Consider the following 27649-nt stretch of genomic DNA (forward strand, 5'->3'; position numbering starts at 1 on the left):
CGGGGAGAAGAGAGAGACACGGGGGGAAGAGAGAGACACGGGGGGAAGAGAGAGACACGGGGGGAAGAGAGAGACACGGGGGGAAGAGAGAGACACGGGGGGAAGAGAGAGACACGGGGGGAAGAGAGAGACACGGGGGGAAGAGAGACACGGGGGGAAGAGAGAGACACGGGGGGAAGAGAGAGACACGGGGGGAAGAGAGAGACACGGGGGGAAGAGAGAGACACGGGGGAAGAGAGACACGGGGGAAGAGAGAGACGGGGGAAAGAGAGACACGGGGGAAAGAGAGACACGGGGGAAAGAGAGACACGGGGGGAAAGAGAGACACGGGGGGAAGAGAGAGACACGGGGGAAGAGAGAGACACGGGGGAAGAGAGAGACACGGGGGAAGAGAGAGACACGGGGGGAAGAGAGAGACACGGGGGGAAGAGAGAGACACGGGGGGAAGAGAGAGACACGGGGGGAAGAGAGAGACACGGGGGGAGAGAGAGACACGGGGGGAGAGAGAGACACGGGGGGAGAGAGAGACACGGGGGGAAGAGAGACACGGGGGGAAGAGAGAGACACGGGGGGAAGAGAGAGACACGGGGGGAAGAGAGAGACACGGGGGGAAGAGAGAGACACGGGGGAAGAGAGACACGGGGAGGGGGGGAAGACACGGGGGGGAAAGAGACAGGGGGGGAGAGAGACACGGGGGGAGAGAGACGGGGGAAGAGAGACACGGGGGGAAGAGAGAGACACGGGGGGAAGAGAGACGGGGGGAAGAGAGACACGGGGGAAGAGAGACACGGGGGAAGAGAGACACGGGGGGAAGAGAGACGGGGGGAAGAGAGACGGGGGGAAGAGAGACACGGGGGAAGAGAGACACGGGGGGAAGAGAGAGACGCGGGGGGAAGAGAGACACGGGGGGAAGAGAGAGACACGGGGGGAAGAGAGAGACACGGGGAAGAGAGACACGGGGGAAAGAGAGACACGGGGGAAAGAGACACGGGGGAAAGAGACACGGGGGGAAGAGACACGGGGGGAAGAGAGAGACACGGGGGGAAGAGAGACACGGGGGAAAGAGAGACACGGGGGGAAGAGAGACACGGGGGGAAGAGAGACACGGGGGGATGAGAGACACGGGGGGATGAGAGACACGGGGGGAAGAGAGACACGGGGGAAGAGAGACACGGGGGAAGAGAGACACGGGGGAGAGAGACACGGGGGGAAGAGAGAGACACGGGGGGAAGAGAGACACGGGGGGAAGAGAGAGACACGGGGGGAAGAGAGACACGGGGGGAAGAGAGACACGCGGGGAAGAGAGACACGGGGGGAGAGACACGGGGGGGAGAGACACGGGGGAGAGAGACACGGGGAAGAGACACGGGGGGAAGAGAGACGGGGGAGAGAGAGACGGGGGAGAGAGAGACACGGGGGGAAGAGACACGGGGGGAAGAGACACGGGGAAGAGAGACACGGGGGAAGAGAGACACGGGGGAAGAGAGACACGGGGAAGAGAGACACGGGGGAAGAGAGACACGGGGGGAGAGAGACACGGGGGGAGAGAGACACGGGGAGGGGGGGAAGACACGGGGGGGGAAAGAGACAGGGGGGGAGAGAGACACGGGGGGAGAGACCCGGAGGGGGGGAAGAGACGGGGGGAGAGAGAGACGGGGAGGGGGGGAAGAGACGGGGGAGAGAGACGGGGAAGAGACAGGGGGGGGAGAGAGACACAGGGGGAGAGACACGGGGGAGAGAGACATGGGGAGGGGGGGGAGAGACGGGGGAGAGAGACACGGGAGGGGGGAAGAGACGGGGGGGAGAGAGACACGGGGAGGGGGGGAAGAGACACGGGGGGAAGAAAGACACGGGGGGAAGAAAGACACGGGGGAAGAAAGACACGGGGGAAGAAAGACACGGGGGGAAGAAAGACACGGGGGGAAGAAAGACACGGGGGATGAAAGACACGGGGGGAAGAAAGACACGGGGGAAGAAAGACACGGGGGAAGAAAGACACGGGGGAAGAAAGACACGGGGGGAAGAAAGACACGGGGGGGAAGAAAGACACGGGGGAAGAGGGGAAGAAAGACACGGGGGAAGAGAGACACGGGGAGGGGGGGATGAGACGGGGGAGAGAGACACGGGGGAGAGAGATACGGGGGGAGAGACACGGGGGGAGAGAGACACGGGGGGAGAGAGACACGGGGGGAGAGAGACACGGGGAGGGGGGGAAGAGATGGGGGGAGAGAGACACGGGGGGAGAGAGACACGGGGGGAGAGAGACACGGGGAGGGGGGGAAGAGATGGGGGGAGAGAGACACGGGGGAGAAGAAAGACACGGGGAGAAGAAAGACACGGGGGAGAAGAAAGACACGGGGGAGAAGAAAGAGGCACGGGGAAGAGAGACACACGGGGGGGAAGAGAGACACGGGAGGGGAAGAGAGACACACGGGGGAAGAGAGACACACGGGGGGAAGAGAAAGACATGAGAGGAAAAGAAAGACAATTACTAAAAAATGTAATTAACACAAGATGACTGCCAGTCTTCCTCAGTCTGGGCAAGATCTCGCCTCGTCGGGTACGGATGATACTGAGAAAGGTCTGGACTCAGAACTACACAGGAGGACCTGGTCAATGACTTGAAGAGAGCTGGGACCACAGTCTCAAACACTGCCATTAGTAACGCACTGCGCTGTCATGGATTACAATCCTGCAGGGCACGCAAGGTCCTCCTGCTCACGCCAGCACATGTCCAGGCCCATTTGAAGCTTGTCAATGACCATCTGGATGATCCAGAAGAGACATGGGTGTTTGTCATGTGGTCAGATGCGACTAAAATAAAACTTTCTGTTATCAACTACACTGGCTCTGTTTGGAGGAAGAAGAAGGATGAGTACAACCCCAAGAACACTGTCCCAAACGTGAAGCATGGTGGGGGAAATATCATACTTTTGGGGGCGCTTTTCTGAAACGGGACAGGACGATTGCTCCATATTAAAGAGGATGGATCGTGCATCATCAGATTTTGGCCAACAACCTTCCCTCAGTAAGAGCATTGAGGATGGGTCGTGGCTGGGTCGTTCAGCATGACAGTGATCCAAAACACACAGCCAGGGCACCTAAGGAGCGGCTCAGTAAGAAGCATTTTATGGTCCTGGAGCGACCTAGCCAGTCTCCAGCCCTGAACCCAATAGAAAATCTTTGGAGAAGCTGAAAGTCAATGTTGCCCAGCGACAGCCCCAAAACCTGAAAGACCTGCAGAAGATTTGTATGAAGGAGGGGGCCAAAATCCCTGCTGCAGTGTGTGCAAACCTGGTCAAGAACCACAGGAAACGTCTGACCTCTGTAACTGCAAACAAAGGTTTCTGGTCCAAATATTAAGTTCTGTTTTTCTGTTGTATCAAATACTTACAGTATTTCATGCAATAAAATGCAAATTAATTATGTAACAATCCTACAATGTGATTTTCTTGGTTTTATTTTTAGATTCTGTTTCTCAGACGGGAAGTGTACCTACAATAAAAATTACAGACCTCTCCATTCTTTGTAGGTTGGAAAAATGCAAAATCGGCAGGGTCTCAAATACCTATATATATAGGATATGTTATTTATGGGATATAGATTTTCAGCATTGTAGCGATAGAACAAATTTGACGCACTCACATTGCTATTTGTGGGACCACTAGAACCCCTCCAACTTAATAACGGTCTGACAGATGATGTGCCCCAGGCCATGGTTGATCTCTATGCAACAGTAAAACCATGATAAGACATATGACATCAATATTTGCCTCCTGGAACCTTCAGAGGCGAACATATTCTGTAAGATGAGAATATCATAAAATTCTAACAGACCCAGCACATCCCACAATCAGCCCCATATGAGCTCATCAAGTGGAGGTCTGTGGGTGTAATTTAGCTAATAAAAAGAAGAATCTGGTTTATGTCATTGATCATTCTGGAAGACATAGGCCGCTGTGTGAGTGTCCATTTTACTAAGCTCAAAGCCATTTCCGTGACATTAGTCATTCTCTTTCATTCTTCCTCTTTATATTATGTACTTGTATATATCGTGTTTCGTTCCCATTGTGTGTCATCTTGTATATTTTTATACACACTGTCTATCTTTCTGGATTAAATATATAAATTTAATATTTCTGTTCCTTTTGCTCTATAAACCGCACCTCTGAAGCCATACACTACCTGTAACGGGGGTCCAATCATCCCCTATAAATGATTGGTGGTGGCAGCGAGTGGTGGTTACTTTTATTAGTGGGCAGCTGACAGTGACCGTACCAGGGGGTATATATATTCCATGTGTTGGAATTACAGGTGTATGTACCGTACTCTCACTGTGAGCCCCCAATAACTGGCCCAGTAGTGGAAGCAGCCGCGGTCTCGTCCATCACCGGTCATTGTCAGTTGTGTACTTGTGCTGACAGATGGAGGCAGTGGAGTTTTGCCCCCTAACAAACTGGTGGGATCTGTGCGATCTCCTCAGTTTTATCTGTGGCAAAGCAGCACCAGTGGTTGGATCAGTACTACCCTCCCGGCTATGTGTCCTTGACGATAAACACTTACTCTGACTCCTCTTCATCTTCCTCCAGGATCCAGGACAATCTCCTGTGGAGAGAAGAGCGTTCGTCTCTACATTTGTTCTCCTCAATCTAGAAATAAGCTGAGGATTCTGGTTGGACACAATGACAACAGGTCGGTAATACACCAAAGCTCTACACATGTACACAGCCGTAGATTATCAGACAGGGACTGTAAGAACGCCAAGGGTCGGCTTGATGAGCTCGGGGCTTTTTGGCTCGGGCACAGACCACTCCAGAACACTGACCACTCCATGGACACAGACCACACTCACAAGGCACAGATCACTCCAGGACACTCCCTAGACACAGACCATACTCCCATTGCACAGGGCACGCTCCCAGGACACAGACCACTCACAGGGCACAGGACACGCTCCCAGGGCACAGGGCACGCTCACAGGGCACAGGACACGCTCCCAGGGCACGGACCACTCACAGGGCACAGGACACGCTCCCAGGGCATGGATCACTCACAGGGCACAGGACACGCTCCCAGGGCACAGGACACACTCCTAGGGCACAGACCACGCTCCCAAGGCACAGGCCAAGCTCCCAGGGAACAGGCCAGGCTCCCAGGGCAGAGGACACACTCCTAGGACACACTCCCAGGGCACAGGACACGCTCCCAGGCCACAGGACACGCTCCCAGAGCAGAGGCGACACTCCCAGGGCACAGGACACGCTCCCAGAGCAGAGGCGACACTCCCAGGGCACAGGACACAGTTTCAGGGCACAGGACACACTTCCAGAGCACACTCCCAGGGCATATGTATGTTTCAAGGCCTTGAACCCATGGCAAAACCAAGGACCAAATGCTTGTGGAACCGGTGCAACTTGATGCGGATCAAGCCCAATCCCAGAACCCAGCGGAGGCAGGGGTCAGCTAAAGTATGGATGTTACCGAACCAGAGCTCCAACCGGTGCAGGCCGGCCCTACGCGCAACCAGAGCAGCGTGGACCACTATCTGCAAATGGCTCTTGTCAGGAAATATGACGTAATCCTTATTGTTTCAATTACACCTACAGATCATTCTCCCTTGGGAAGGCGCTCCTCCAGTTTATGAACACGTCACATCTGTGACTGAGATAGAGTAAGTCTCTTATCTTAATCCCTTTTATTTATAACTGTCTGTATATACTGTATTTTGTCTCCTTTTGTAATATCTTTTGTATTTTTGTAAACACTGCCTAGATTTTCTGGGGTAAACGTATAAATTTACTAGCTTCCTTCTTTTGGCTCTATGATTGAACCGACACGTCCTCCGCGCCAGATTATGCTACCTGCGGGTTGGTTCCTGACCCGATATAGTCTTTAGTATCGAACGAGGAACTGGTGGCAGCAAAGCGTCCTGATGGTATCGGTAAATCCTGGCAGTGACGGATCCGAGGTTTATGGGACATTGCACCTCTTCAGTTCTCGTAGACTGATCGTGGCTCGGACATTGCACCTCTTCAGATCTCGTAGACTGATCGTGGCTCAAACATTGCACCTCTTCAGATCTCGTAGACTGATCATGGCTCAGACATTGCACCTCTTCATATATCGTTGACTGATCGTGGTTCAGGCATTGCACCTCTTCAAATCTCGTAGACTGATCGTGGCTCAGACATTGTACCTCTTCAGATCTCGTAGACTGATCGTGGCTCAGACATTGCACCTCTTCATATATCGTTGACTGATCGTGGTTCAGGCATTGCACCTCTTCAAATCTCGTAGACTGATCGTGGCTCAGACATTGCACCTCTTCAAATCTCGTAGACTGATCGTGGCTCAGACATTGTACCTCTTCAGATCTCGTAGACTGATCGTGGCTCAGACATTGCACCTCTTCATATATCGTTGACTGATCGTGGTTCAGGCATTGCACCTCTTCAAATCTCGTAGACAGATCGTGGCTCAGACATTGCACCTCTTCAGATCTCGTAGACTGTTCGTGGCTCGAACATTGTACCTCTTCAGTTCTCGTAGACTGATCGTGGCTCAGACAGTGCACCTCTTTAAATCTCGTAGACTGATCGTGGCTCAGACATTGCACCTCTTCAGATCTTGTAGACTGTTCGTGGCTCAAACATTGTACCTCTTCAGTTCTCATAGACTGATCGTGGCTCAGACAGTGCACCTCTTCAAATCTCGTAGACTGATCGTGGCTCAGACATTGCACCTCTTCAGATCTCGTAGACTGATCATGGCTCAGACATTGTACCTCTTCAAATCTCGTAGACTGATCGTGGCTCAGACATTGCACCTCTTCATATATCGTTGACTGATCGTGGCTCAGACATTGCACCTCTTCAGATCTCGTAGACTGATCATGGCTCAGACATTGTACCTCTTCAAATCTCGTAGACTGATCGTGGCTCAGACATTGCACCTCTTCATATATCGTTGACTGATCGTGGCTCAGACATTGCACCTCTTCAAATCTCGTAGACTGATCGTGGCTCAGACATTGCACCTCTTCAGATCTCGTAGACTGTTCGTGGCTCAAACATTGTACCTCTTCAGTTCTCGTAGACTGATCATGGCTCAGACATTGTACCTCTTCAGATCTCGTAGACTGATCGTGGTTCAGACATTGCACCTCTTCATATATCGTTGACTGATCGTGGCTCAGACATTGCACCTCTTCAAATCTAGGAGACTGATCGTGGCTCAGACATTGCACCTCTTCAGATCTCGTAGACTGATCATGGCTCAGACATTGCACCTCTTCAAATCTCGTAGACTGATCGTGGCTCAGACATTGCACCTCTTCAGATCTCGTAGACTGTTCGTGGCTCAAACATTGTACCTCTTCAGTTCTCGTATACTGATCGTGGCTCAGACAGTGCACCTCTTCAAATCTCGTAGACTGATCGTGGCTCAGACATTGCACCTCTTCAGATCTTGTAGACTGTTCGTGGCTCAAACATTGTACCTCTTCAGTTCTCATAGACTGATCGTGGCTCAGACAGTGCACCTCTTCAAATCTCGTAGACTGATCGTGGCTCAGACATTGCACCTCTTCAGATCTCGTAGACTGATCATGGCTCAGACATTGTACCTCTTCAAATCTCGTAGACTGATCGTGGCTCAGACATTGCACCTCTTCATATATCGTTGACTGATCGTGGCTCAGACATTGTACCTCTTCAGATCTCGTAGACTGATCATGGCTCAGACATTGTACCTCTTCAAATCTCGTAGACTGATCGTGGCTCAGACATTGCACCTCTTCATATATCGTTGACTGATCGTGGCTCAGACATTGCACCTCTTCATATATCGTTGACTGATCGTGGCTCAGACATTGCACCTCTTCATATATCGTTGACTGATCATGGCTCAGACATTGCACCTCTTCAAATCTCGTAGACTGATCGTGGCTCAGACATTGCACCTCTTCAGATCTTGTAGACTGTTCGTGGCTCAAACATTGTACCTCTTCAGTTCTCGTAGACTGATCATGGCTCAGACATTGTACCTCTTCAGATCTCGTAGACTGATCGTGGTTCAGACATTGCACCTCTTCATATATCGTTGACTGATCGTGGCTCAGACATTGCACCTCTTCATATATCGTTGACTGATCGTGGCTCAGACATTGCACCTCTTCAAATCTAGGAGACTGATCGTGGCTCAGACATTGCACCTCTTCAGATCTCGTAGACTGATCATGGCTCAGACATTGCACCTCTTCAAATCTCGTAGACTGATCGTGGCTCAGACATTGCACCTCTTCAGATCTCGTAGACTGTTCGTGGCTCAAACATTGTACCTCTTCAGTTCTCGTAGACTGATCGTGGCTCAGACAGTGCACCTCTTCAAATCTCGTAGACTGATCGTGGCTCAGACATTGCACCTCTTCAGTTCTCGTAGACTGATCGTGGCTCAGACAGTGCACCTCTTCAAATCTCGTAGACTGATCGTGGCTCAGACATTGCACCTCTTCAGATCTCGTAGACTGATCATGGCTCAGACATTGTACCTCTTCAGATCTCGTAGACTGATCGTGGCTCAGACATTGCACCTCTTCATATATCGTTGACTGATCGTGGCTCAGACATTGCACCTCTTCAAATCTCGTAGACTGATCGTGGCTCAGACATTGCACCTCTTCAGATCTCGTAGACTGTTCGTGGCTCAAACATTGTACCTCTTCAGTTCTCGTAGACTGATCATGGCTCAGACATTGCGCCTCTTCATATATCGTAAACTGATCGTGGCTCAGACATTGCACCTCTTCAGATCTCGTAGACTGATCATGGCTCAGACATTGCACCTCTTCAGATCTCGTAGACTGATTGTGGCTCAGACATTGCACGTCTTCATATATCATAAACTGATCATGGCTCAGACATTGTACCTCTTCATAAATCGTTGACTGATCGTGGCTCAGACATTGCATCTCTTCAGATCTCGTAGACTGATCGTGGCTCAGACATTGCACCTCTTCAGATCTCGTAGACTGTTCGTGGCTCAAACATTGTACCTCTTCAGTTCTCGTAGACTGATCGTGGCTCAGACAGTGCACCTCTTCAAATCTCGTAAACTGATCGTGGCTCAGACATTGCACCTCTTCAGATCTCGTAGACTGATCATGGCTCAGACATTGTACCTTTTTAGATCTCGTAGACTGATCGTGGCTCAGACATTGCACCTCTTCATATATCGTTGACTGATCGTGGCTCAGACATTGCACCTCTTCAAATCTAGTAGACTGATCGTGGCTCAGACATTGCACCTCTTCAGATCTCGTAGACTGATCATGGCTCAGACATTGCACCTCTTCAAATCTCGTAGACTGATCGTGGCTCAGACATTGCACCTCTTCAGATCTCGTAGACTGTTCGTGGCTCAAACATTGTACCTCTTCCGTTCTCGTAGACTGATCGTGGCTCAGACAGTGCACCTCTTCAAATCTCGTAGACTGATCGTGGCTCAGACATTGTACCTCTTCAGATCTCGTAGACTGATCATGGCTCAGACATTGTACCTCTTCAGATCTCGTAGACTGATCTTGGCTCAGACATTGCACCTCTTCATATATCGTTGACTGATCGTGGCTCAGACATTGCACCTCTTCAAATCTCATAGACTGATCGTGGCTCAGACATTGCACCTCTTCAGATCTCGTAGACAGTTCGTGGCTCAAACATTGTACCTCTTCAGTTCTCGTAGACTGATCATGGCTCAGACATTGCGCCTCTTCATATATCGTAAACTGATCGTGGCTCAGACATTGCACCTCTTCAGATCTCGTAGACTGATCGTGGCTCAGACATTGCACCTCTTCAGATCTCGTTGACTGATCGTGGCTCAGACATTGCACCTCTTCAAATCTTGTAGACTGATCGTGGCTTTGACATTGTACCTCTTCATATATCGTTGACTGATCGTGGCTCAGACATTGCACCTCTTCAGATCTCGTAGACTGATCGTGGCTCAGACATTGTACCTCTTCATATATCGTTCACTGATCGTGGCTCAGACATTGCACCTCTTCAGATCTCATTTACTGATCGTGGCTCAGACATTGTACCTCTTCAGATCTCGTAGACTGATCGTGGCTCAGACATTGTACCTCTTCAGATCTCGTAGACTGATCGTGGCTCAGACATTGTACCTCTTCATATATCGTTGACTGATCGTGGCTCAGACATTGCACCTCTTCAAATCTCGTAGACTGATCATGGCTCAGACATTGTACCTCTTCATATATCGTAAACTGATCGTGGCTCAGACATTGCACCTCTTCAAATCTCGTAGACTGATCGTGGCTCAGACATTGTACCTCTTCATATCTCGTAGACTGATCGTGGCTCAGACATTGCACGTCTTCAAATCTCGTAGACTGATCGTGGCTCAGATATTGTACCTCTTCATATATCGTTGACTGATCGTGACTCAGACATTGCACCTCTTCAAATCTCGTAGACTGATCGTGGCTCAGACATTGTACCTCTTCATATATCGTAAACTGATCGTGGCTCAGACATTGTACCTCTTCATATATCGTAAACTGATCATGGCTCAGACATTGTACCTCTTCATATATCGTAAACTGATCGTGGCTCAGACATTGTACCTCTTCATATATCGTAAACTGATCGTGGCTCAGACATTGTACCTCTTCATATATCGTAAACTGATCATGGCTCAGACATTGCACCTCTTCAGATCTCGTAGACTGATCGTGGCTCAGACATTGCACCTCTTCAGATCTCGTAGACTGATCGTGGCTCAGACATTGTACCTCTTCAGATCTCGTAGACTGATCGTGGCTCAGACATTGCACCTCTTCAGATCTCGTAGACTGATCATGGCTCAGACATTGCACCTCTTCATATATCGTAAACTGATCGTGGCTCAGACATTGTACCTCTTCATATATCGTTCACTGATCGTGGCTCAGACATTGTACCTCTTCAGATCTCGTAGACTGATCGTGGCTCAGACATTGTACCTCTTCATATATCGTAAACTGATCGTGGCTCAGACATTGTACCTCTTCATATATCGTAAACTGATCGTGGCTCAGACATTGCACCTCTTCAAATCTCGTAGACTGATCGTGGCTCAGACATTGTACCTCTTCATATCTCGTAGACTGATCGTGGCTCAGACATTGCACGTCTTCAAATCTCGTAGACTGATCGTGGCTCAGACATTGTACCTCTTCATATATCGTTGACTGATCGTGGCTCAGGCATTGCACCTCTTCAAATCTCGTAGACTGATCGTGGCTCAGACATTGTACCTCTTCATATATCGTAAACTGATCATGGCTCAGACATTGCACCTCTTCAAATCTCGTAGACTGATCGTGGCTTAGACATTGTACCTCTTCATATATCGTAAACTGATCATGGCTCAGACATTGCACCTCTTCAAATCTCGTAGACTGATCGTGGCTCAGACATTGCACCTCTTCAGATCTCGTAGACCGATCGTGGCTCAGACATTGCACCTCTTCAGATCTCGTAGACTGATCGTGGCTCAGACATTGTACCTCTTCAGATCTCGTAGACTGATCGTGGCTCAGACATTGCACCTCTTCAGATCTCGTAGACTGATCGTGGCTCAGACATTGCACCTCTTCATATATCGTAAACTGATCATGGCTTAGACATTGCACTTCTTCAAATCTCGTAGACTGATCGTGGCTCAGACATTGTACCTCTTCATATATCGTTGACTGATCGTGGCTCAGACATTGTACCTCTTCATATATCGTTGACTGATCGTGGCTCAGACATTGCACCTCTTCAGATCTCGTAGACTGATCGTGGCTCAGACATTGCACCTCTTCAGATCTCGTAGACTGATCGTGGCTCAGACATTGCACCTCTTCAGATCTCGTAGACTGATCGTGGCTCAGACATTGCACCTCTTCAATTCTCGTAGCCTGATCGTGGCTCAGACATTGCACCTCTTCAGATCTCGTAGACTGATCATGGCTCAGACATTGCACCTCTTCAGATCTCGTAGACTGATCGTGGCTCAGACATTGTACCTCTTCATATATCGTAAACTGATCGTGGCTCAGACATTGTACCTCTTCAGATCTCGTAGACTGATCGTGGCTCAGACATTGCACCTCTTCAGATCTCGTAGATTGATCGTGGCTCAGACATTGTACCTCTTCATATATCGTTCACTGATCGTGGCTCAGACATTGCACCTCTTCAGATCTCGTAGACTGATCGTGGCTCAGACATTGCACCTCTTCAGATCTCGTAGATTGATCGTGGCTCAGACATTGTACCTCTTCAGATCTCGTAGACTGATCGTGGCTCAGACATTGCACCTCTTCAGATCTCGTAGACTGATCATGGCTCAGACATTGCACCTCTTCAGATCTCGTAGACTGATCGTGGCTCAGACATTGCACCTCTTCAAATCTTGTAGACTGATCGTGGCTCAGACATTGCACCTCTTCAAATCTCGTAGACTGATCGTGGCTCAGACATTGCACCTCTTCAGATCTCGTAGACTGATCCTGGCTCAGACATTGTACCTCTTCAGATCTCGTAGACTGATTGTGGCTCAGACATTGCACCTCTTCATATATCGTTGACTGATCGTGGCTCGGACATTGCACCTCTTCAAATCTCGTTGACTGATCGTGGCTCAGACATTGCACCGCTTCAAATCTCGTAGACTGATCGTGGCTCAGACATTGTACCTCTTCATATATCGTTCACTGATCATGGCTCAGACATTGAACCTCTTCAGATCTCGTAGACTGATCGTGGCTCAGACATTGCACCTCTTCAGATCTCGTAGACTGATCATGGCTCAGACATTGCACCTCTTCAGATCTCGTAGACTGATCGTGGCTCAGACATTGTACCTCTTCATATATCGTAAACTGATCGTGGCTCAGACATTGTACCTCTTCAGATCTCGTAGACTGATCGTGGCTCAGACATTGCACCTCTTCATATATCGTTCACTGATCGTGGCTCAGACATTGCACCTCTTCAGATCTCGTAGACTGATCGTGGCTCAGACATTGCACCTCTTCAGATCTCGTAGACTGATCGTGGCTCAGACATTGCACCTCTTCAAATCTCGTAGACTGATCGTGGCTCAGACATTGCACCTCTTCAAATCTCGTAGACTGATCGTGGCTCAGACATTGCACCTCTTCAGATCTCGTAGACTGATCCTGGCTCAGACATTGTACCTCTTCAGATCTCGTAGACTGATCGTGGCTCAGACATTGCACCTCTTCATATATCGTTGACTGATCGTGGCTCGGACATTGCACCTCTTCAAATCTCGTTGACTGATCGTGGCTCAGACATTGCACCGCTTCAAATCTCGTAGACTGATCGTGGCTCAGACATTGTACCTCTTCATATATCGTTCACTGATCGTGGCTCAGACATTGTACCTCTTCAGATCTCGTAGACTGATCGTGGCTCAGACATTGCACCTCTTCAGATCTCGTAGACTGATCATGGCTCAGACATTGCACCTCTTCAGATCTCGTAGACTGATCGTGGCTCAGACATTGTACCTCTTCATATATCGTAAACTGATCGTGGCTCAGACATTGTACCTCTTCAGATCTCGTAGACTGATCGTGGCTCAGACATTGCACCTCTTCAGATCTCGTAGATTGATCGTGGCTCAGACATTGTACCTCTTCATATATCGTTCACTGATCGTGGCTCAGACATTGCACCTCTTCAGATCTCGTAGACTGATCGTGGCTCAGACATTGCACCTCTTCAGATCTCGTAGACTGATCGTGGCTCAGACATTTGCATTTCAGGACAATCTTTCTGATTAATGTTAATCTGCTCAGTGCTGTGTTCTCTTGAGACATGGAGAACATGTTCTCTGATCGTCATGGTATTACCGGGACAGGTGTCCTCTCTGTGCCCCTGCTCATAGGCTATTTGGTTATCTTGCTGCTCATCTATTTTATTTTGCACTATGTTTGACTCGAATTGAGGTTGCTTCTTGTTCTCTGCTATTTCCATGGTCATTCCATACGGGTCCACTGTCCTTTTGGTGCCTCTGCGCAGCTCTTTGAGGACCGCAGATGAACTTTGCCCTGCAGGACATGAAGTTACCTGGGTGTTCATAAGCCAGTCACAGTGACATTTCTGAAAAGCTCATATCAGTTGCCTCTGTTTAGAGCATGGGCCATGAAATACCCTGAGGGTGGCTACCAATCATCTCTAACTATACCCCACACATTACTAATATGGCTGCATCAATACTGAAATTAATCATTTTTGGAAAAATTTCTGAACTAATTTATAAGAGGTTGGCCACTTAATGTCGACCCAGTTTAAATTATGGGAGGAAGGAAAATCCGACACGGCTAGCTCTTTTTTAATTCTTCATGACTCCTGGTGAAGGAAAAGCTTCTCCTCTCCGCCATGCTCACCCAGCATATCCTGTGTGCTAGAGGGGCACACATGAGGCTCATCTATAGGTGACAACGCACAAACTCAAGGAGGAGCCATGAGTCCTTCATGGTGAAGTCGCATCATATGCTCCTCCATCATGTGTGCGAATTGGTGAGAGCGTCAGTCAGGCAAGGGGTGCTAGGACTTTGTCCAGGTTCTGCTGGTCTGAATGCCATCACCTATGGCTGACAGATGGATTGTGAGCTTGTGAGCAGGGCCCTCGTTCCTCTTGGTATCTGTTATGATCTATGTGATTATTGTTATGCTGTAATGTCTATTGTCTGTACAAGTCCCCTCTGAAATGTAAAGTGCTGCGGAATATGTCGGCGCTATAGAAATAACATTTATTATTATTATTGTTATTGTGTCATGTAGTGTCAATAGCCTACATGGGACAGCTTGTGTCTCGTAGGTTCACCCCTCACGTCTCCTATGTCTCTTTCCTGCCAGTCTCTAGAATAAGATGACTCTTGACGTGAGGGCTACACCGATGTAACCTGCACTGATGATGAAGCTTTCTCTGCACAATGCAGAACACCAGCCATAACAAACGTGCCACCTACCGTGGGGCACTGGCACGACAGGGCTTCCATCTGACATGGCTTCCATGCCTACAGGGTCATCTACACGTTGGGAGTCTTGCTCAGTATTTGGAGATAGAATACAAACTGCAGGAAAAGAAGGAGATTCTTCAGTGCAACGAGGAAGAAATAAGTAATGGCGGACAAGCTAGCCACCAGGGCTGGTATGGGAATGGTGAACAGCCATGACACGGAGCCTCTGTCTGTACGGTGTTCCTTCACATTCTCCACATAGGGAATGTTATCTCCATCTATGATACAAGTCAGCACTTAGTTGTGTGCTCTGTACTCAGCGGTAACTAAGTGCAGCCTGCCCAGCGGACCACAATGGAGACTGACCAATATAACGACTGCGTCATGGAGCCGGAGACAAAAAGCCGATATAATTCTACATATTAACTTCATCACTTGTGTCCTAATATGTTTACACATGTGAGGTGGTCATCATTGTAACATGGCTGCCAACTACAGCTCAGGCTTCAGCTGCGGCCTAGTGGGGACAGCACGGCTCGGTCAGTCCTTCAGCTCAGGCTTCAACTATGGCCTAGTGTGAACAGCACGACTCGGACAGTCCTACAGCTCAGGCTTCAGCTATGGCCTAGTGGGGACAGCACGGCTCGGACAGGCCTTCAGCTCAGGCTTCAGCTATGGCCTAGTGGGGACAGCACGGCTCAGACAGTCCTACAGCTCAGGCTTCAGCTATGGCCTAGTGGGGACAGCACGGCTCGGACAGGCCTTCAGCTCAGGCTTCAGCTATGGCCTAGTGGGGACAGCACGGCTCAGTCAGTCCTTCAGCTCAGGCTTCACTGGCCTAGTGGGAACAGCATGGCCTGTCAGTACTACAGCTCAGGCTTCAGCTATGGCCTAGTCAGAACTGCATTGCTCGGTCAGTACTACAGCTCAGGCTTCAGCTATGGCCTAGTGGGAACAGCATGGATCAGTCAGTCCTTCAGCTCAGGCTTCAACTATGGCCTAGTGTGAACAGCATGGCTCGGACAGTCCTACACCTCAGGCTTCAGCTATGGCCTAGTGGGAACAGCATGGGTCGGTCCTACAGCTCAGGCTTCAGCTATGGCCTAGTCAGAACTGCATGGCTCGGTCAGTACTTCAGCTATGGCCTAGTGGAAACAGCATGGTTCGGTCAGTCCTACAGCTCAAGCTTCAGCTGCGGCCTAGTGGGGACAGCATGGCTCGGTCAGTCCTTCAGCTCAGGCTTCAACTATGGCCTAGTGTGAACAGCACGGCTCGGACAGTCCTAGAGCTCAGGCTTCAGCTATGGCCTAGTGGGAACAGCACGGCTCGGACAGTCCTAGAGCTCAGGCTTCAGCTATGGCCTAGTGGGAACAGCATGAGTCGGTCCTACAGCTCAGGCTTCAGCTATGGCCTAGTGAGAACAGCATGGGTTGGTTTTGTGAGCTCATTTTCTCGTTCACCTTTGATGTCCGATGAACTCCCTCTGCTGGTGAAAGGAGGTGGTGAAACTGATTTGGATGGGAGAAACCTGTCACCTGAACAGGTGGATTGCGATTGGACATCCGGAATCTCTGAGTGGATATAAGGCAGCCAACGCCCTGTAGGGTTGCTGGTGATTTCTCTGCTCTGAGCTCTAGCCTCCAGTTCAGTTCCTGTCTTCTAAAGCTAAGTTTTGCTCTGTTATTGTTCAATGAGACTTTGTCTGACTTGCTTAGTTTTGTGTTCTGCCAGCCCCGGCTGGGGCTCTGCTGAATTTCCATTTTTGTCCCTGATCGGTTAAATCTCTTTTGCTCTGTCTTCAGAATATATCGGAGTGCTGATATAGGGATTTTGAAGTCTAGTGACTTCAGGGCCGTTTTTCCTATCAGACGTGTTGGGACATTTTTGGCAGAGTTTTTTGCGTCATTGCAGCCAGCATCTTTTCTGTCCTTTCCTATCTAGTTAGTTGGGCCCCATCGTTTGCTCTGCCTGTCTTTCTGTCTGTGTTTTCATCTGTTTTCACCAACAATACATGTTGGTGGCTGTCTATTGCTTTGGGGTCTGCTCTGGGGCAGTTTAGATTTCCCCTTTCTTTCTTTAGGTTTATTTAGTTCTCCAGCTGTGAAGAGTCGTCTAGGACCACCGTAGGAACACTCCACGCTACTGTTAGTTGTTGTGAATAGGATCAGGGGTCTACAATCCGCTAGCTGCCAACCTCTCCGGTTTTCTGGACTTAGCTTGTGTTTTTGTTTTTTCCTCCTCCGGTGACTCATTCATAACAGAATCACCAGCCATACCACAGATTCTAGGGTACTTAATAGCAGGAAAGAATTGAAAAAAAAAAATTGTCAGAATTTTTTTTTTTATGTATATTTTTTCCTCTTTTTCTCTGGCGCCGTGGGAGGAATTTTCTTAATGGAGATTAAGCAATTGTCTGATCGTGTGGAGCAGCTCACTGCTGAAGTGCGGGGAATTTCCGCCTATCTTGCTCATTCACATGCTGCTGAACCAAAGATTCCTACTCCTGATGTGTTTTTTGGGGATCGGTCTAAATTTTTGAATTTTAAGAATAATTGTAAATTATTTCTTGCCTTGAAGCCTAACTCGTCAGGGAGCTCCGCGCAGCAGGTTAAAATTGTCATCTCTTTGCAGCGCGGCGATCCCCAGGATTGGGCGTTTTCTTTGGCACCTGAAAATCCTATTCTGACTAATGTGGACGCATTTTTTCAGGCCTTGGGGTTGTTGTATGATGAACCTAATGCTATTAATCAGGCTGAAAAAGCCCTATTGGCATTGAGCCAGGGTCAGGATTCTGCAGAGTTGTGCTGTCAAAAATTCCGAAAGTGGGCGGTCCTTACTACCTGGAATGATTGTGCCTTGGCAGCTCTCTTTCGGAAGGGTTTGTCAGAAACCATAAAAGATACTATGGTGGGATTTCCTGTTCCCTCTGGTCTTGACGATTCTATGTCATAAGCCATTCAGGTTGATTAGCGTTTACGTGAACGTAAAATTACATGAGAGGTGCTGCCACCTGTTGAACAAATGTCTGAACCTATGCAATGTGACGGGGTTTTGTCTAGGGCGCAACGTCAGGAGTTCAGAAGGCGTAATAAGCTGTGTTTTTTCTGTGGAGATGCCTCTCATAATATTTCTGTCTGCCCTAAACGAGAGAAACGCTTTGCACACACATTTGCTGTGGGTGGTGTTCAACCTAAGTTTCTTCTGGCAATTACTCTGATCTGCTCCCTGTCCACATTTTCTGCTAAGGCTTTTGTGGATTCGGGAGCGGCTCTGAACCTGATGGACTTGGATTTTGCTAAACGTTGTGGGTTTCCTTTGACACCTCTGCGGACACCTATCCCTTTGAGGGGTATTGATGCCACTCCTTTGGGAAGAATAAACCTCAGTTTTAGACCCAGGTGGTAATGCGGGTCGCCCCAGACCATCAAGAAAATTGTAGATTTTTGGTGCTGCATAATCTGCATGATACCATTGTTCTGGGGTTTCCCTGGTTGCAAATCCATAATCCAGTTTTGGATTGGAAATCTGTGTCTGTGGTGAGTTGGGGTTGTCGGTGTGCCCTTAGTGACGCTCCTGTTTTCTCCACCTCTCCCCAGTCGCATGATGTTCCTGACTATTTGGCTGATTTTTATGATGTATTTAGTGAGAATGAGTCTGCGTCTTTGCCTCCTCATAGGAGTTATGACTGTGCAATTGAGTTGAGCCCTGGGTGTAAATTTCCCAAGGGTCGACATTTCAATTTATCTGTACCCGAGCACGAGGCTATGCGATCTTATATTAAGGAGTCGTTGAAGAAGGGTCATATTAGACCATCCTCTTCACCCTTAGGTGCTGGGTTTTTTCGTGGACAAGAAAGATGGTTCATTAAGACCTTGTATTGACTATCCTTCCCTCAACAAAATTACTGTTAAATATCAGTATCCGTTACCCCTGATTTCTGATCTATTCTCCAGAGTTAAAGGTGCTTGCTGGTTTACCAAGCTTGACCTCAGGGGGGCGTATAATCTTATTTGCATTAAGCATGGGGATGAATGGAAGACAGCGTTTAATACTCCGGAGGGACATTTTGAGTACCTGGTGATGCCTTTTGGGCTCACTAATGCACCTTCTGTCTTCCAGTGCTTCATGAACGATATTTTCCGGGACTTTGTGGATAAATTTTTGATCATCTATCTGGATGATATTTTGATCTTTTCCAGGGATTGGGATTTTCATGTGGAACATGTTCGGACTGTGTTCCGGATTTTGAGGGAGAATTCCCTGTATGTAAGGGGTCGAAATGCCTCTTTGGTGTACACAGGATTTCATTTTTGGGATTTATTTTGTCTCCGTCAACTATTGAAATGGACCCGGCCAAGGTGCAGGCCATTTATGATTGGGTTCAGCCCACTTCTTTGAAGGCCCTCCAGAAGTTTTTGGGTTTTGCTAATTTTTATCGTAAATTTATAGCTAATTTTTCTGGTATTGCCAAGCCATTGACTGATTTGACTAAGAAGGGTGCTGATGTGCTGAATTGGTCTCCAGAGGCTGTTTCGGCCTTTCAGGAGCTGAAGCGGAGGTTCACTTCTGCTCCGGTTTTGCGGCAACCTGATGTCTCACTCCCGTTCCAGGTAGAGGTGGACGCTTCTGAGATTGGTGCAGGAGCTGTGGATCCTGTAACATCTAAAATGAATCCCTGTGCTTTCTTTTCCCGAAAGTTCTCTCCATCTGAACGCAACTATGATGTGGGGAATCGGGAACTGTTAGCCATGAAATGGGCATTTGAGGAGTGGAGACATTGGTTGGAGGGAGCTAGACATCAAGTCGTGGTCCTCACTGACCACAAGAATTTGATTTACCTTGAGTCGGCCAAACGCTTGAATCCTAGACAGGCTAGGTGGGCCTTGTTTTTCACACGTTTTGATTTTGTGGTCTCTTTTCTTCCGGGCACTAAGAATGTCAAGGCAGACGCCCTCTCTAGGAGTTTCTTTACTGATTCTCCTATTGTGACCAAGCCTGCTACCATCTAAGGTGAGGGGGTAGTTCTTTCTGCCATCTCGCCCGATTTGAGACGTGCTCTGGAAGAGTTTCAGGAGGACAAACCTGAGCGTTGTCCCATTGGAAAATTGTATGTTCCTGACCAGTGGAGGAAGACAGTAATGTCTGAAGTTCATTGCTCCGCATTGGCTGGTCATCCAGGTATTTTTGGTACTAGAGATTTGGTGATTCGGTCTTTTTGGTGGCCCGCCTTATCTCGTGATGTCAGTAATTTTGTGCAGTCCTGTGGGACTTGCTCCCGGTCTAAACCTTGTTCTCGCTCTAGTGGGTTGCTGATGCCTTTGCCGGTGCCCAGGAGGCCATGGATCCATATTTCAATGGATTTTATTTCTGATCTGCCTGTCTCTTAGAGAATGACTGTTATTTGGGTGATTTGTGATAGGTTCTCTAAGATGGTCCATCTTGTACCACTCCCTAAGTTGCCATCTTCCTTAGAGTTGGTGCCCTTGTTTTTGCAATAGGTGGTTCGCTTGCACGGGATTCCTGAGAACATTATATCGGACAGAGGAGTTCAGTTTGTCTCTAGATTTTGTAGGACTTTTTGTTCCAAGCTGGGAATTCAGTTGTCCTTCTCCTCTGCATTTCACCCTCAGACCAATGGGCAGACGGAGAGAACAAACCAGACCTTGGAGTCTTATTTGAGATGTTTTACTCTGCTGATCAGGATGATTGGGTCTCATTTTTGCCCTTGGCCGAATTAGCTTTAAATAATAGAGCTAGTTCTGCCTCTTTGATGTCACCTTTTTTTTGTAACTTTGGGTTTCATCCTCGATTCTCTTCAGGGCAGGTGGAGTCTTCTGCCTGCCCAGGTGTTGACACTGTGGTGGAGAGAATGCACCAGATTTGGGACCAAGTGGTGGATAAGTTATCTCTCTCCCAGGAAAAGGCCCAGCGGTTTTCCAACCGGCATAGGACCATTGGTCCCCGGTTTAAGGAGGGTGATATGGTTTGGTTGTCATCAAAGAATATCTCTATGAAGGTGGCTTCTCCAAAGTTTAAACCTAGATTTATTGGACCTTACAAGATTTTGGAGATTCTGCAAACAGTGGCATCACCAAGGTCACAACGATGGTGGATGACCAGCAATGGTAGACTGATCTAGTGAGCTGTCGGAGGGCAGGGCCCCTGGGTCACTGGTAGTGGGCTGCAAGACCCCTCTATGGCACTGACCGCACCATCTATGCAGAGATGGATGTGACGCAAATAATCCTATAAAGAGATATGGAGGGCAGCTGAAAATGAGTGACCATTACCACCACCGTGCTGGTACCCTCAGGGGGCGCCCAGCACTGACTGGTGGGGTAAGAACACTTGACCTGTGGTGTACAGAACATAGAAGACTGTGCAGACTGTGCACCCTCCAAGGAGCACAGCGCCACACAATGGAGCAAAGTATGGACGCCGGCCATGTGCATCATATAATCCTGAGATCGTTCCGGCCCCAGTGTAACTGCAGCCTCTGCCGGAGGAGACAGAATGACGACACCACGAGGACAGCGCAAAACTTTATTCCGAAATCACCACAGTGAAAGACGCAAATCCTCAACTCACATGTGCTCTCTATGGCCGGATTCATGGCTGGGAAGGGGGCGCGCCGGCCCGGCTGGGATGGGATGAGGGGCGCGGCCGGGGAAGGAGGGCGTGCAGGCCCGACCGGGGAAGGGGGGTGCGCAGGCCCGGCTGGGAGGGGATGAGGTGCGCGGCCGGGGAAGGAGGGCGCGCAGGCCTGGCCGGGGAAGGGGGGTACACAGGCCCATCTGGGAGGGAATGAGGGGCGCGGCCGGGGAAGGAGGGCATGCAGGCCTGGCCGGGGAAGGGGGGTACACAGGCCCGGCTGGGAGGGAAGGAAGGGCGCGGCCAGGGAAGGCGGGCGCGCAGGCCTGGCCGGGGAAGGGGGGCGCGCAGGCCTGGCTGGGGAAGGGGGGTACACAGGCCCGGCTGGGAGGGAAGGAAGGGTGCGGCCAGGGAAGGAGGGCGCGCAGGCCTGGCCGGGGAAGGGGGGTACACAGGCCCGGCTGGGAGGGAAGGAAGGGTGCGGCCAGGGAAGGAGGGCGCGCAGGCCTGTCCGGGGAAGGGGGGTACACAGGCCCGGCTGGGAGGGAAGGAAGGGCGCGGCCAGGGAAGGAGGGTGCGCAGGCCTGGCCGGGGAAGGGGGGCACGCAGGCCTGGCCGGGGAAGGGGGGTACACAGGCCCGGCTGGGAGGGAAGGAAGGGCGTGGCCAGGGAAGGAGGGTGCGCAGGCCCGACCGGGGAAGGGGGGCGCGCAGGCCCGGCTGGGAGGGGATGAGGGGCGCGGCCGGGGAAGGAGGGCGCACAGGCCCGACCGAGGAAGGGGGGCGCGCAGGCCCGGCTGGGAGGGGATGAGGGGCGCGGCCGGGGAAGGAGGGCGCACAGGCCCGACCGGGGAAGGGGGGCGCGCAGGCCCGGCTGGGAGGGGATGAGGGGCGCGGCCGGGGAAGGAGGGCGCGCAGGCCTGGCCGGGGAAGGGGGGTACACAGGCCCGGCTGGGAGGGAAGGAAGGGCGCGGCCAGGGAAGGAGGGCGTGCAGGCCCGACCGGGGAAGGGGGGAACGCAGGCCCGGCTGGGAGGGGATGAGGGGAGCGGCCGGGGAAGGAGGGCGCGCAGGCCTGGTCGGGGAAGGGGGGTACACCGGCTCGGCTGGGAGGGAAGGAAGGGCGCGGCCAGGGAAGGAGGGCGTGCAGGCCTGGCCGGGGAAGGGGGGCACACAGGACCGGCTGGGAGGGGATGAGGGGTGCGGCCGGGAAAGGAGGGCGCACAGGCCCGACCGGGGAAGGGGGGCACACAGGCCCATCTGGGAGGGAATGAGGGGCGCGGCCGGGGAAGGAGGGCACACAGGCCCGGCTGGGAGGGAAGGAAGGGCGCGGCTAGGGAAGGCGGGCGCGCAGGCCTGGCCGGGGAAGGGGGGCGCGCAGGCCCGGCTGGGAGGGGATGAGGGGCGCGGCCGGGGAAGGAGGGCGCGCAGGCCTGGCCGGGGAAGGGGGGTACACAGGCCCGGCTTGGAGGGAAGGAAGGGCGCGGCCGGGGAAGGAGGGCGCGCAGGCCTGGCCGGGGAAGGGGGGTACACAGGACTGGCTGGGAGGGGATGAGGGGCACGGCCGGGGAAGGGGGGCGCACAGGCCTGGCCGGGGAAGAGGGGCGCGCAGGCCCGGCTGGGAGGGGATCAGGGGCGTGGCTGGGGAAGGAGGGAGCGCAGGCCTGGCCGGGGAAGGGGGGCACACAGGCCCGTCTGGGAGGGAAGGAAGGGCGCGGACGGGGAAGGAGGGTGCGCAGGCCTGGCCGGGGAAGGAGGGTGCGCAGGCCTGGCCGGGGAAGGAGGGTGCGCAGGCCTGGCCGGGGAAGGAGGGCGCGCAGGCCCATCTGGGAGGGAAGGAAGGGCGCAGCTGGGAAAGGAGGGTGCGCAGGCCTGGCCGGGGAAGGGGGGCACATAGGCCCATCTGGGAGGGAAAGAAGGGCGCAGCTGGGGAAGGAGGGTGCGCAGGTCTGGCCGGGGAAGGGGGGCATATAGGCCCATCTGGGAGGGAAGGAAGGGCACGGCCGGGGAAGGAGGGTGCGCAGGCCTGGCCAGGGAAAGGGGGCACATAGGCCCATCTGGGAGGGAAGGAAGGGCACGGCCAGGGAAGGAGGGTGCGCAGGCCTGGCCGGGGAAGGAGGGTGCGCAGGCCTGGCCGGGGAAGGAGGGTGCGCAGGTCTGGCCGGGGAAGGGGGGCACATAGGCCCATCTGGGAGGGAAGGAAGGGCACGGCCGGGGAAGGAGGGTGCGCAGGCCTGGCCGGGGAAGGGGGGCACATAGGCCCATCTGGGAGGGAAGGAAGGGCACGGCCGGGGAAGGAGGGTGCGCAGGCCTGGCCGGGGAAGGAGGGTGCGCAGGCCTGGCCGGGGAAGGGGGGCACATAGGCCCATCTGGGAGGGAAGGAAGGGCACGGCCGGGGAAGGAGGGTGCGCAGGCCTGGCCGGGGAAGGGGGGCACATAGGCCCATCTGGGAGGGAAGGAAGGGCACGGCCGGGGAAGGAGGGTGCGCAGGCCTGGCCAGGAAAGGAGGGCGCGCAGGCCTGGCCGGGGAAGGAGGGTGCGCAGGTCTGGCCGGGGAAGGGGGGCACATAGGCCCATCTGGGAGGGAAGGAAGGGCACGGCCGGGGAAGGAGGGTGCGCAGGCCTGGCCGGGGAAGGGGGGCACATAGGCCCATCTGGGAGGGAAGGAAGGGCACGGCCGGGGAAGGAGGGTGCGCAGGCCTGGCCAGGGAAGGAGGGCGCGCAGGCCTGGCCGGGGAAGGGGGGCACACAGGCCCATCTGGGAGGGAAGGAAGGGCGCAGCTGGGGAAGGAGGGTGCGCAGGCCTGGCCGGGGAAGGGGGGCACACAGGCCCATCTGGGAGGGAAGGAAGGGCGCAGCTGGGGAAGGAGGGTGCGCAGGTCTGGCCGGGGAAGGGGGGAACATAGGCCCATCTGGGAGGGAAGGAAGGGCACGGCCGGGGAAGGAGGGTGCACAGGCCTGGCCGGGGAAGGGGGGCACACAGGCCCGTCTGGGAAGGAAGAGGGGAGCAGCCGGGGAAGGAGGGCGCGCAGGCCTGGCCGGAAAAGGGGGGCACACAGGCCCGTCTGGGAGGGAAGGAAGGGCATGGCCAGGGAAGGCGGGCACGCAGGCCTGGCCGGGGAAGGGGGGCACACAGGCCTGGCTGGAAGGGATGAGGGGCGCGGCTGGGGAAAGAAGGCGTGCAGGCCTGGCTGGGGAAGGGGGGCACACAGGCCCGTCTGGGAGGGAAGGAAGGGCACGGCTAGGGAAGGCGGGCGCGCAGGCCTGGCCGGGGAAGGGGGGCGCGCAGGCCCGGCTGGGAGGGATGAGGGGAGCGGCCGGGGAAGGAGGGCACGCAGGCCTGGCCGGGGAAGGGGGGCACACAGGCCCGGCTGGGAGGGATGAGGGGAGCGGCCGGGGAAGGAGGGCGCGCAGGCCTGGCCGGTGGTGGGAGCTGGCCGACCGGGGAAGAGGCACAGACCCGACAGAGAGGGGGAGGAGCCATGACCAGGAGGGGGAGCAGCCATGGCTAGGAGGGGGTTGCTCATCATTTGATCAGTAGTGGAGTCACTTCTGTGGCGCAGTGCACACTGGTGATATCGGCGCAGTATACTACATACAACAGACTACAGCTGAAGGCAGAGACGAGGGGCCGGGGGGTCGGGGATGGGACGCGGCTCCTTCATCTTCTGTTATCCATTTGTTTCAGGGGTAATTAAACCCCACTCCCCCCTGAAACAAAGGAGAAGAGAGAACGATTAATAGAGAATGTGCTCCCAAGAGAGACGCCGTCCCGGGCCGTGAGCTGCGAGACGCTCTGCATTACACCCCATGAATACGTCCGTCCATCAACAGAGAGAACGACCCCCTCCGCCTAGTGAGACAACAAACACCGACTAACCACAACCGCTATAACACGAGCACATCTGCCGACACGCAACCACCGCCGCACAACCGCTATAACACGGGCACATCTGCCGACACGCAACCACCGCCGCACAACCGCTATAACACGAGCACATCTGCCGACACGCAACCACCGCCGCACAACCGCTATAACACGAGCACATCTGCCGACACGCAACCACCGCCGCACAACCGCTATAACACGAGCACATCTGCCGACACGCAACCACCGCCGCACAACCGCTATAACACGGGCACATCTGCCGACACGCAACCACCGCCGCACAACCGCTATAACACGGGCACATCTGCCGACACGCAACCACCGCCGCACAACCGCTATAACACGGGCACATCTGCCGACACGCAACCACCGCCGCACAACCGCTATAACACGGGCACATCTGCCTACATGCAACCACCGCCGCACAACCGCTATAACACGAGCACATCTGCCGACACGCAACCACCGCCGCACAACCGCTATAACACGGGCACATCTGCCGACAAGCAACCACCGTCGCACAACCGCTATAACACGACACATCTGCCAACACGCAACCACCGCCAAACAACCGCTATAACACGGGCACATGTGCCGACACGCAACCACCACCGCACAACCGCTATAACACGGGCACATCTGCCGACACTCAACCACCGCCGCACAACCGCTATAACACGGGCACATCTGCCGACACGCAACCACCGCCGCACAACCACTATAACACGAGCACATCTGCCGACACGCAACCACCGCCGCACAACCGCTATAACACGGGCACATCTGCCGACACGCAACCACCGCCGCACAACCGCTATAACACGGGCACATCTGCCGGCACGCAACCACCGCCGCACAACCGCTATAACAGGAGCACATCTGCCGACACGCAACCACCGCCGCACAACCGCTATAACACGGGCACATCTGCCGACACGCAACCACCGCCGCACAACCGCTATAACACGGGCACATCTGCTGACACGCAACCACCGCCGCACAACCGCTGTAACACGGGCACATCTGCCGACACGCAACCACCGCCGCACAACCGCTATAACACGGGCACATCTGCCGACATGCAACCACCGCCGCACAACCGCTATAACACGGGCACATCTGCCTACACGTAACCAGCACAGTACCACTGCTATAACACGAGCACATCTGCCGACACGCAACCACCGCCGCACAACCGCAATAACACGGGCACATCTGCCGACACTCAACCCCCGCGCACAACCGCTATAACACGGGCACATCTGCCGACACGCAACCAGCACAGTACCACTGCTATAACACGGGCGCATCTGCCGACACGCAACCACCGCCGCACAACCGCTATAACCCGGGCACATCTGCCTACATGCAACCACCGCCGCACAACCGCTATAACACGAGCACATCTGCCGACACGCAACCACCGCCGCACAACCGCTATAACACGGGCACATCTGCCGACAAGCAACCACCGTCGCACAACCGCTATAACACGACACATCTGCCGACACGCAACCACCGCCAAACAACCGCTATAACACGGGCACATGTGCCGACACGCAACCACCGCCGCACAACCGCTATAACACGGGCACATCTGCCGACACTCAACCACCGCCGCACAACCGCTATAACACGGGCACATCTGCCGACACGCAACCACCGCCGCACAACCGCTATAACACGGGCACATCTGCCGACATGCAACCACCGTCGCACAACCGCTATAACACGGGCACATCTGCCGACACGCAACCACCGCCGCACAACCGCTATAACACGGGCACATCTGCCGGCACGCAACCACCGCCGCACAACCGCTATAACAGGAGCACATCTGCCGACACGCAACCACCGCCGCACAACCGCTATAACACGGGCACATCTGCCGACACGCAACCACCGCCGCACAACCGCTGTAACACGGGCACATCTGCCGACACGCAACCACCGCCGCACAACCGCTATAACACGGGCACATCTGCCGACATGCAACCACCGCCGCACAACCGCTATAACACGGGCACATCTGCCTACACGTAACCAGCACAGTACCACTGATATAACACGAGCACATCTGCCGACACGCAACCACCGCCGCACAACCGCAATAACACGGGCACAT

General features: G+C 53.1%; 2 protein-coding genes across 2 annotated transcripts in view; both read right to left on the minus strand.

The window, feature by feature from the left end:
* The window catches only part of CNGB1 (cyclic nucleotide gated channel subunit beta 1), a 124448-nt gene that overhangs the window by 73018 nt on the left and 23781 nt on the right, over positions 1–27649 (minus strand). The window contains exons 17-18 of the mRNA XM_073564322.1: positions 15056–15160; positions 13934–14131 (exon numbers count right to left, since the gene is read on the minus strand). Coding sequence (XP_073420423.1) covers positions 13934–14131; positions 15056–15160 — 303 coding nt within the window. The remainder of the gene's footprint in view (positions 1–13933; positions 14132–15055; positions 15161–27649) is intronic.
* Positions 21483–25329, minus strand: LOC141077432 (uncharacterized). The gene has a single exon (XM_073564373.1). It carries the CDS (start codon positions 22893–22895, stop codon positions 21498–21500), a length of 1398 nt encoding a protein of 465 aa, XP_073420474.1. The 5' UTR covers positions 22896–25329; the 3' UTR covers positions 21483–21497.

The sequence above is a fragment of the Dendrobates tinctorius genome, unplaced genomic scaffold (assembly GCF_039654945.1).
Source record: "Dendrobates tinctorius isolate UK_male_01 unplaced genomic scaffold, ASM3965494v1 ptg000450l, whole genome shotgun sequence".
NCBI lineage: Eukaryota > Metazoa > Chordata > Amphibia > Anura > Dendrobatidae > Dendrobates > Dendrobates tinctorius.

Excerpts from the sequence above, each read along its gene's own strand:
- LOC141077432 (XM_073564373.1), bottom strand. The coding sequence starts at position 22,895 with ATGGGCCTGTGTGCCCCCCTTCCCCGGTCGGGCCTGTGCGCCCTCCTT.